Below are 11,564 nucleotides of genomic sequence, written 5' to 3'. Positions count from 1 at the left end.
GTTGGGAAAGATGGAGGGCACTAGGAGAAGGGGACGACAGAGGACAAGATGGTTGGACAGTGTTCTCGAAGCTACGAACATGAGTTTGACCCAACTGCGGGAGGCAGTGCAAGACAGGAGTGCCTGGCGTGCTCTGGTCCAGGGGGTCACGAAGAGTCGGACACGACTAAACGACTAAACAACAACAACCGCACTTCCCAGCAAGCCCAGTCCAAGTTTGACTTGGCAGCATCGCTAAAAGGAGGAGGAGGAGGAGGAGGAGGAGGAGGAGGAGGAGGAGGAGGAGGAGGAGGAGGAGGAGGAGACTCTTATTCTCTACCTGCCCAGTCAGGTCCCGCCTCGCCTTCCTCCTTCTTCTTGGGCTACGCCAGCCCCTGGATCCTGCCCGGCCAGGAAGGAGGCGGAGCGCAGCCTTTGGAGCAGCAGCGGCGGCGTCGGAGCGCAGGCGAGGCGCACCGTCGGCTCCGGTTTTGCAGGCGAGAGATGGGGAACCAGAAGGTGGCTGCGCTTCTTCTGGTCGGGCTGGGCTTGGCGGCCGTGGCGGGACTGCTGCTCCTCTGCCTGCCCGCCAAGGACCTGCGGGAGCCGCCCGCCTTGAAGGTAGGCAGCGCCGGGCACAATCCAGACCTCCGGCGGCTCAGCCTCCGCCGCGGGGAGATACCTCAATCGGGCCGGCGCAGCTCTGTCTTCTCCAGGAAGGAGAGCAGCACCGCCGCCGAGCATGTGCAGAGGGACTCAGCTTTGCAAACGGAGGGTTGGGCGCGCGCTAGGGGCAGCGTTGGGCTGCAGAGCATCGAGCATGCATGCGCAGAGGCGCTCAGCTTTGCAAACGGAGGGGGGGGCGCGCGCTAGGGGCAGCGTTTGGCTGCAGGCAGGTCGCAGGAGCAGTTGCTTAAACCAAGGTATATGAGAGCTGCCGGCAGGTATTCAGAAAAGAGGGACAGTGGCACTTTGCGTGTGCTCAGAGGCTACTCCCCTTGCTCAGGGAAACACAATAGGATCCAGACCCAGGGGGATCCACATTCAGTCCTGCTTCCTTTCTGGGTGTGCATTTGGCAAGCCTTTCACTATGGCCTCCCTAAATTAAATTCATAGAATCATGGAATCCTAGAGTTGGAAGAGACCACAAGGGTCATCCAGTCCAACCCCCCTGCCGAGCAGGAAACACCATCAAAGCATTCTTGACATATGCCTGTCAAGCCTCTGCTTAAAGGCCTCCAAAGAAGGAGACTCCACCACACTCCTTGGCAGCAAATTCCACTGTTGAACAGCTCTGACTGTCAGGAAGTTCTTCCTAATGTTGAGGTGGAATCTTCTTTCTTGTAGTTTGAATCCATTGCTCCGTGTACGCTTCTCTGGATGTACATGTGAAAAGGACCTAGGAGTCTTGGTAGACCACAAACCTGACATGAGTCAGCAGTGTGATGCAGCAGCTCAAAAAGCCAATGCAATTCTGGGCTGCATCAAGAGGAGTATAGCATCTAGATCTAGGGAAGTAATAGGACCACTGTATTCTGCTCTGGTCAGACCTCACCTGGAGTACTGTGTCCAGTTCTGGGCACCACAGTTCAAGAGGGATACTGACAAGCTGGAATGTGTCCAGAAGAGGGCAACCAAAATGGTCAAAGGCCTGGAAACGATGCCTTATGAGGAACGGCTTGGGGAGCTGGGTATGTTTAGCCTGGAGAAGAGAAGGTGAAGGGGTGATATGATAGCCATGTTCAAATATATGAAAGGATGTCATATGGAGGAGGGAGAAAGGTTGTTTTCTGCTGCTCCAGAGAAGCGGACACGGAGCAATGGATTCAAACTTCAAGAAAGAAGATTCCACCTCAACATTAGGAAGAACTTCCTGACAGTAAGAGCTGTTCGGCAGTGGGATTTGCTGCCAAGGAGTGTGGTGGAGTCTCCTTCTTTGGAGGTCTTTAAGCAGAGGCTTGACAGGCATGTGTCAAGAATGCTTGGATGGTGTTTCCTGCTTGGCAGGGGGTTGGACTGGATGGCCCTTGTGGTCTCTTCCAACTCTAGGATTCTATGATTCTAATAGTATAACCACCTAAACATTAGGAAGAACTTCCTGACAGTCAGAGCTGTTCGGCAGTGGAATTTGCTGCCAAGGAGTGTGGTGGAGTCTCCTTCTTTGGAGGTCTTGAAGCAGAGGCTTGACAGGCATATGTCAAGAATGCTTGGATGGTGTTTCCTGCTTGGCAGGGGGTTGGACTGGATGGCCCTCGGGGTCTCTTCCAACTCTACGATTCTATGATTCTAAGTCCCAGTTGATCACACAGCAGCTCCTTCAAGATCTTCCAGTGGAGCAGGGTCTGCACCGGGCCCTCCCATCTCAGGATCCAACCCCCTCCCAATACTGTCACCATCTTTCTTCCCTTCTCCCTGAAGGGAAAGGCAAACAGTCATCTCAAGCGCTCCGGAAACATTTTAAGAACGCAAGGATCGTCCGTTTAGATCAGGACTTTGCTGGCATAGGACATCTGCTTGGCTTGCAGAAGATTCCAGATCATGGGAGAGGCCTAAGGCCCACCCTGGGAGGATCCTGCTCCCAGTCCGAGGAGGCTGGATGGACAAAAGGTCTAACCTGCTACAAAGGAGCGTTCTGTTTGCTGGAAATACTCCCAGTTTCTGTGCCTTCCTTTTAATCATGGTTTATTGGATTGGTGTGAGGTATCTTCTTGGACACTTTGTCGTTTTCTGTTTTGGAGAGATGCCTGGTTTTATTTTATTTTTAAATGCAATAGGAGGCATCTTCAAATATTTGGAATTTTTTAAAAAAAATGCTTTTTATTGATTTTACAACTATGTACAGTAACAAATCACATAAAAACGAAGAAAAAGCAATTCCATACAAAAAAGAAAAAGAAACCACAGGTATCCATTTATAACATTTCTCAAATAAAGTATCCTTTCATACCAATTGTCGACCTGGGCTTGTGTCTCAAGTCATTGCATTTTTCTTCCTGTTCTTTGTTTTTATCTTCACCTCATTTCCCCCAACTTGACTTCCTCCTCTCTCTCTTTTGGTTTTCCTTCCCCTCCAGTTAATTTCGTCCCATTATGTATTCTACCAGATACCTTTTTTCAATTGTTTTTCCACTTTGATTAATTTTACGTCCTGGCTGCATACCCTCTTGTTGCATTTTATAATAGTACAGTGGAACCTCGGTTTATGAACACCTCGGTTTATGAATTGTCAGTTTATGAACACCGTGGACCCATCTGGAACGGATTAATTCATTTTCCATTACTTTCAATGGGAAAGTTCGCTTCAGTTTATGAACGCTTCAGTTTATGAACAGACTTCCGGAACCAATTACACCCATGCTTCAGTTTAGGAACACTTCAGTTTAAGTACTCCGCGGACCCGTCTGGAACGGATTAATCCACTTTCCATTGCTTTCAATGGGAAAGTTCGCTTCAGTTTATGAACGCTTCAGTTTAAGTACCCCTGGAACGGATTAATCCACTTTCCATTGCTTTCAATGGGAAAGTTCGCTTCAGTTTATGAACGCTTCAGTTTATGAACAGACTTCCGGAACCAATTGTGTTCATAAACCGAGGTACCACTGTAATCTACTAGTTTTCCTTTTCTCCTTGGTCTATCTTTATTTAAATTTTACAGTAGTCTTTCCTATGAATCATGAATTTGGAATGCTGTTCTCTCTTATCTTTCGCTCCAGAGGATAAGGACCCAGATTAGGGGGTTCACATTTCCAGAAAAAAAGGCTTTGAATGAAGCGGTGGACAGTGGAATGGACTAGAAGGATACTGACAAGCTGGAACGTGTCCAGAAGAGGGCAACCAAAATGGTCAAAGGCCTGGAAACGATGCCTTATGAGGAACGGCTTAGGGAGCTGGGTATGTTTAGCCTGGAGGAGAGAAGGTTAAGGGGTGATATGATAACCATGTTCAAATATATAAAAGGATGTCATATAGAGGAGGGAGAAAGGTTGTTTTCTGCTGCTCCAGAGAAGCGGACACGGAGCAACGGATTCAAACTACAAGAAAGAAAATTCCACCTAAACATTAGGAAGAACTTCCTGACAGTCAGAGCTGTTCGGCAGTGGAATTGGCTGCCAAGGAGTGTGGTGGAGTCTCCTTCTTTGGAGGTCTTTAAGCAGAGGCTTGACAGCCATCTGTCAGGAATGCTTTGATGGTGTTTCCTGCATGGCAGGGGGTTGGACTGGATGGCCCTTGGGGTCTCTTCCGACTCTATGATTCTATGATTCTATGACTATGGTTTCTCCTGCACTGGTTTAAAGCAGATGGCCTCCTCTCAGGGTTGTTGTACGAGGAGATTCCCTGCATCAAAGGGGTGAGGCTTGTACTAGATCAGGCAGCCCCAAACTTCGGCCCTCCAGATGTTTTGGACTACAATTCCCATCATCCCTGACCACTGCTGCTCTTAGCTAGGGATCATCGGAGTTGTAGGCCAAAACATCTGGAGGGCCGCAGTTTGGGGATGCCTGATACTAGATCCATGCGCTTAGCCCAGTGATGGCGAACCAATGACACGCGTGTCCGACGTGACACGCAGAGCCCTCACGGCTGGCACGCGCCCCATCGACCCATTCGCGCCGCCGCTGTTGTCCCCCCCTCCCCATTTGTTCTCCCGCTCGCTCCCCCTTCGCGCTACAGCTTGTCTCCGCTGTTAAAACCCAGATCCTTTTTTTTGCTGTTGTTGTTGCTGGTAGCCAGAGATTGGTTTTTTAACCCTTTCTGTGCTGTTTTCTCTGGCGCTTTGGCAGACGACGATTGGGTGTGACAGCGTTCGTTTTTTAACCCGTTCTGTGCCGGGTTTTTTGGCGCTTTGGCAGACTATGTCGGTGCTGCGGGTTAGTTCCGGCGAAGGTATTATTCGTCATTTATTTCTGTTCTCTTTCCCTCCCAGAAAGGGCAGCAGCTTTGGGGCACCCCCCCCCAAAAAAGCACAGCAACTTTTGCACCCTCCAAAAAACCTCCAAAACATTGGTCAGCAGCTCCCCCCCAAAAAGCTCAACAACTCTGGGCACTTTGTGATAAATAAGGGTTTTTTGGTTTGGTTAAATAATTAGTTGTGAGTTTATTGAATACAGTTATATATTACAATTATACATTTTTGTTATTTAAACTATAAATATCGTGAAATTATGGTTTTTTTCTCAAAGTGACACACCACCCGAGTTATGCTCGGTTTTTTGGCGAGTTTTGACACACCAAGCTCAAAAGGTTGCCCAACACTGCCTTAGCCCCACATCCATAGCTCCCCACTCTCTTTTCACAATATACACTCATCAAGGTTCTGCTTGCTCCTTTCATATCTAGCAACAACAACAACAACAACAACAACATAATAGCAAATATAAACATGAACAACAACAGTAGCATTTCAATACTAGAAATACCACGAGATTGCATTAATCTTTTCTCGCAAGGTTGACCTTGCTCCTTGGGAATCTCTGGAATTTGCTGCCAAGGGTTAATAGTATGACCACCTAAACATTAGGAAGAACTTCCTGACAGTAAGAGCTGTTCGGCAGTGGGATTTGCTGCCAAGGAGTGTGGTGGAGTCTCCTTCTTTGGAGGTCTTTAAGCAGAGGCTTGACAGGCATATGTCAAGAATGCTTGGATGGTGTTTCCGGCTCGGCAGGGGGTTGGACTGGATGACCCTTGGGGTCTCTCCCAACCCTATGATTTTAGAGGAGGAAGAAAGGTTGTTTTCTGCTGCTCCAGAGAAGCGGACACGGAGCAATGGATTCAAACTTCAAGAAAGAAGATTCCACCTCAACATTAGGAATAACTTCCTGACAGTGAGAGCTGTTCGGCAGTGGGATTTGCTGCCAAGGAGTGTGGTGGAGTCTCCTTCTTTGGAGGTCTTTAAGCAGAGGCTTGGACAGGCATATTCAGTTCAGTGAATAGAATAGAAACAATCTTTTTCCGATTGTTTGGAGTGGACAGTATTTAAGTTTTTCATGTGTAGGCTGGGCTGACAGTCTAAGTTTCTTAAAAGATATATATTTTGTTTTTGTTTAGCCAAACTAGTTAACAAACATGGATGTTTGTTGAAGCAAATAACATAGGCTGCAATGCTATTGTTTCAGTTGAATAAATCTATTTAAATGGTTATTGTTAAGTATTAACAATGTTGAGGTGGAATCTTCTTTCTTGAAGTTTGAATCCATTGCTCCGTGTCCGCTTCTCTGGAGCAGCAGAAAACAACCTTTCTCCCTCCTCTATATGACATCCTTTCATATATTTCATAGAATCATAGAATCGTAGAGTTGGAAGAGACCACGAGGGCCATCCAGTCCAACCCCCTGCCAAGCAGGAAACACCATCAAAGCATTCTTGACATATGCCTGTCAAGCCTCTGCTTAAAGACCTCCAAAGAAGGAGACCTCCACCACACTCCTTGGCAGCAAATCCCACTGCCGAACAGCTCTTACCGTCAGGAAGTTCTTCCTAATCATAGAATCCTAGAGTTGGAAGAGACCCCAAGGGCCATCCAGTCCAACCCCCTGCCGAGCAGGAAACACCATCCAAGCATTCTTGACATATGGCTGTCAAGCCTCTGCTTAAAGACCTCCAAAGAAGGAGACTCCACCACACTCCTTGGCAGCAAAATCCACTGCCGAACAGCTCTTACTGTCAGGAAGTTCATAGAATCATAGAATCATAGAGTTGGAAGAGACCACAAGGGCCATCCAGTCCAACCCCCTGCCAAGCAGGAAACACCACCAAAGCATTCCTGACATATGGCTGTCAAGCCTCTGCTTAAAGACCTCCAAAGAAGGAGACTCCACCACACTCCTTGGCAGCAAATCCCACTGACGAACAGCTCTTACTGTCAGGAAGTTCTTCCTAATCATGGAATCCTAGAGTTGGAAGAGACCCCAAGGGCCATCCAGTCCAACCCCTTGCCGAGCAGGAAACACCATCCGAGCATTCTTGACATATGCCTGTCAAGCCTCTGCTTAAAGACCTCCAAAGAAGGAGACTCCACCACACTCCTTGGCAGCAAATCCCACTGCCAAACAGCTCTTACTGTCAGGATAACCTTCCTAAGTACAACAGTAAAGTGGTCCAAAGATGAACGATTAACCCATTCAACTGGGGATAAAAAAACTAACAGGAAAAGTTGTGATTCTAAAAATCTTCAACTACTTGCATATTAAGGTTATACCAGCAAGAATTAGCCTTGATGTAGAAAACTACAGGATGATTTCAATCAAGCCTTACCGGCTAGGGATTTAAATCGTGATTTAAATCGTGATTTAAATCAGTTTGATTTAAATCAAATCCACCCTGCAAGCAGGTATTTGGCAAGCAACTAGGATCTATTGCGAAATGGTGATGTGAGCTTAGGAAATGAAGTGGCGCATTGAAGCAGGGTCAGGTTAACCATTAAGAATATTATATACTTGCTGGTGCAGTTTGCAAATGGAGCGAGGCTGCGCGGAGAGAGATTGTGAAAGAGACTTCTTTGTACTCATCCTTTTCTTCTTTGACCGCATTTTTGCACCGTGGAAATCTTCCTTTTTTTAAAAAAAAAAAAACCACAAACCTTTCTTTCTTTCTTTTAAAACAGTACGTTAAAAAAAAAAAACATCATATATAACCTAAATACAGAATAACGTCGATACACAGAAAACATGAAATAAAGTCAAAGAAAAAAACACAAAAGAGATATATAACTATACTGTAAATTATATATACAAAAACTGAATATATATATATATATACTGTATAAACCAGGGGTCAGCAAACTTTTTCAGTAAGGGGCCGGTCCACTGTCCCTCAGACCTTGTGGGGGGCCGGACTATATTTTGAAAAAAAGAAGAAGAACAAATTCCTTTGCCCCACAAATAACCCAGAGATACATTTTAAATAAAAGGACACATTCTATTCTTGTAAAAACACCAGGCAGGCCCCACAAATAACCCAGAGATGCATTTAAAATAAAAGGACACATTCTATTCTTGTAAAAACACCAGGCAGGCCCCACAAATAACCCAGAGATGCATTTTAAATAAAAGGACACATTCTATTCTTGTAAAAACACCAGGCAGGCCCCACAAATAACCCAGAGATGCATTTAAAATAAAATAAAAAACACATTCTACTCATGAAAAACATGTTGATTCCCAGACCGTCCGCGGGCCGGATTTAGAAGGCGATTGGGCCGCATCCGGCCCCCGGGCCTTCGTTTGAGGACCCTGGTATAAACTGAAAATAAGAACTATAAATTTCCAAGATACAGAAAAAGAAAAAGTAAAGATGAAAGTAAAAAAAATAGAAAAGGGAATAAAAAAGTAAAAGATGCTTCCGATGGTTGATATACCGTTTTTTTTGTCATCTCTCGTTTTATCCTGTTTTCTCTGCTTTAATTCTCCCCGCTCTTCCCGAGGGGGCGTCTTTTTTTGCTGTTTCCTCTCTTCCCTCTAATTTCCCTTTGAACGATATCGAGATCAATTTAGACAAACTCTTGATTTATCATCTATGCCTTCTTTTTTTCAAATATTCTTCCACTAGCTTCCACTCTTTTTGCACCCTCTGTTTTGGTTGTGTTTCTTATGGCCGCTGTCATTTTATCTAGGTTAGAATCCTAGAATCGTAGAGTTGGAAGAGACCACAAGGGTCATCCAGTCCAACCCCCTGCCAAGCAGGAAACACCATCCAAGCATTCTTGACATATGCCTGTCAAGCCTCTGCTTAAAGACCTCCAAAGAAGGAGACTCCACCACACTCCTTGGCAGCAAATCCCACTGCCGAACAGCTCTTACTGTCAGGAAGTTCTTCCTAAGGTTGAGGTGGAATCTTCTTTCTTGTAGTTTCATAGAATCATAGAATCCTAGAGTTGGAAGAGACCCCAAGGGCCATCCAGTCCAGCCCCCTGCCAAGCAGGAAACACCATCCAAGCATTCCTGACAGATGGCTGTCAAGCCTCTGCTTAAAGACCTCCAAAGAGGGAGACTCCACCACAGTCCTTGGCAGCAAATCCCACTGCCGAACAGCTCTTACTGTCAGGAAGTTCTTCCTGATGTTGAGGTGGAATCTTCTTTCTTGAAGTTTGAATCCATTGCTCCGTGTCCACTTCTCTGGAGCAGCAGAAAACAACCTTTCTCCCTCCTTTATATGACATCCTTTTATATATTTGAACATGGCTATCATATCACCCCTTAACCTTCTCTTCTCCAGGCTAAACATACCCAGCTCCCTAAGCCGTTCCTCATAAGGCATTGTTTCCAGGCCTTCGACCATTTGGGTTGCCCTCCTCTGGACACGTTCCAGTTTGTCAGTATCCTTCTTGAACTGTGGTGCCCAGAACTGGACACAGTACTCCAGGTGAGGTCTGACCCGAGCAGAATACAGTGGTCCTATTACTTCCCTCGATCTAGATGCTATACTCCTCTTGATGCAGCCCAGAATTGCCTTGGCTTTTTGAGCTGCTGCATCACACTGCTGACTCATGTCAAGTTTGTGGTCTACCAAGACTCCTAGATCCTTTCACATGTACTGCTCTCAAGCCAGGCGTCCCCCATCCTGTATTTGTGCCTTTCATATTTTTTTTTGCCCTTACATTTCTCCTTGTTCAAATTCATCTTGTTTGCTTTGGCCCAGTTGTCTAATCTGTTATGGTCATTTTGTAGTGTGATCCTGTCCTCTGGGGTATTAGCCACCCCTCCCAGTTTGGTGTCGTCTGCCAACTTGCTCAGGATGCCCTCAAGCCCATCATCCAAGTCATTGATGGAGATGTTGAATAAGACTGGGCCCAAGACAGAACCCCGTGGTTCTTCCCACTAGTCACTACTCTCCAGGATGAGGAGGAGCCATCTTCCAATTTCTACAGCAGACAGACATCTTGGAAGACAGACACCTTCATCCAAGCCCATCATCCAAGTCATTGGTCAAGATGTTGAAGAAGACTGGGCCCAAGACAGAACCCTTCCTCCAGATCAGCATTCGAGTCACTCACGAGTTATATACATGCTGTGCTCTTTCCTCGCTTTCGTTCCTACTTTCCAGCTGGAACTCTCCCCGGCTCTCCTGTAACTCTGCCAACGTGTGACTTCATCCGCAGCCTGCCAAATGAGACAATGAGCAATCCTGAAGTCCTGTTTCCCAATTTCTCTCTCGCTCGGAAGCAAAATGTACTGCCACAAACTGACATCTTAAGCGCCCAATCTTCAACAACTCCTCACCCACAATAATACAACCACCAGACTTAACATGGACCCTGGTACCGGAGCCTGCAATAAACCCAGATGCCAACTTTGCTGCCGCATACGCCCGGACAACACCATTACTGGCCCCAACAACATCCAACATACCATCTCAGGACTATTCAATTGCTCATCTTCTAACATTGTGTATGCCATCCAATGCCAACAGTGCCCTTCAGCTCTCTATATTGGACCGACAGGCCAAACCCTACTATGCCAAAGGATAAATGGACATAAATCTGACATCAGGAACCACAAGACAGAGAAACCAGTAGGAGAACACTTCAATTTTCCAGGACATTCTAGACAAGATCTCAAAGCAGCTGTTTTATTACGGAGAAATTTCAGGAACAGACTGGAAAGAGAAGTTGCTGAATTGGAACTCATTCCCAAGCTTAAAACCACGGAGCCACCTGGGATGAACAAAGACATCGGATTCTTATCTCATGATGCATGATCAAGCTTTCTCAAAGTAGCTGTCTTACTACAAAAGAATTTCAGAAATAGACTGGAAAGAGAAGCTGCTGAATTGCAACTTATCCCCAAGCTCAAAACCATGGAGGGACCTGGTTTGAACAAAGACATAGGATTCTTATCTCATTATACATGATAAAGCGATCTTCAGCCATCTCCACCCTTGCTTTTTCCATGCAAAACCATTTGCAGTCGTTTTCGGTCATCAACGGCTATCAGTCAGTCTATCACCCGCTTCCTGAGTGATCCCCCCTCCCCATCCCCACCCCTCCCCACCCCTTCTCCACCTAAGCGCCTGGGGACTCCTATTTCAGTGTATCTGAAGAAGTGTGCATGCACACGAAAGCTCATATACCAAAATAAAAACTTAGTTGGTCTTTAAGGTGCTACTGAAGGATTCTTTTTCTATTTTCCTGAGAAAGGAAATAGCCACAGAGGTGTAGAGAGAGAGAGAGAGAGAGAGAGAGAGAGAGAGAGAGAGAGAGAGAGAGAGAGAGAGAGAGAGAATGAATTCAAGAGATCCTCATTAAAACAGCCCCCGCTGCATTGCAAAAAAGTCCAAGACAAGCCCAATAGTCTCTTGGAGAAGTCCTGGCACTCAATCTTCCAAACAGAGAAAGAATTTTCTAAGCGCACCACAGGGGCTCATTCTGGCAGTGGCTGAATGACCTTTGCAAAGAACATCTCTGGGATGGGAAGAAGAAGAAGAAGAAGAAGAAGAAGAAGAAGAAGAAGAAGAAGAAGAAGAAGAAGAAGAAGAAGAAGAAGAAGAAGAAGAAGAAGAAGAAGAAGAAGAAGAAGAAGAAGGCGGCTTGAGAGCAGTACATGTGAAAAGGATCTAGGAGTCTTGGTAGACCAGAAACTTGACATGGCTCA

General features: G+C 46.1%; 1 protein-coding gene across 1 annotated transcript in view; it reads left to right on the top strand.

The window, feature by feature from the left end:
- Window positions 1-288: 288 nt before the first annotated feature.
- ENTPD2 (ectonucleoside triphosphate diphosphohydrolase 2) overlaps window positions 289-11,564 on the top strand; it is a 67,727-nt gene continuing 56,451 nt past the window's right edge. Inside the window, exon 1 of the mRNA XM_060270609.1 lies at window positions 289-600. Within this exon, the coding sequence (XP_060126592.1) occupies window positions 484-600 (117 nt within the window). The 5' untranslated portion in view covers window positions 289-483. The remainder of the gene's footprint in view (window positions 601-11,564) is intronic.

Source organism: Zootoca vivipara, chromosome Z, assembly GCF_963506605.1.
Source record: "Zootoca vivipara chromosome Z, rZooViv1.1, whole genome shotgun sequence".
Lineage (NCBI taxonomy): Eukaryota > Metazoa > Chordata > Lepidosauria > Squamata > Lacertidae > Zootoca > Zootoca vivipara.
Note: the sequence above shows the minus strand (reverse complement) of the source record. Positions and strands in the feature narration are given on the sequence as shown.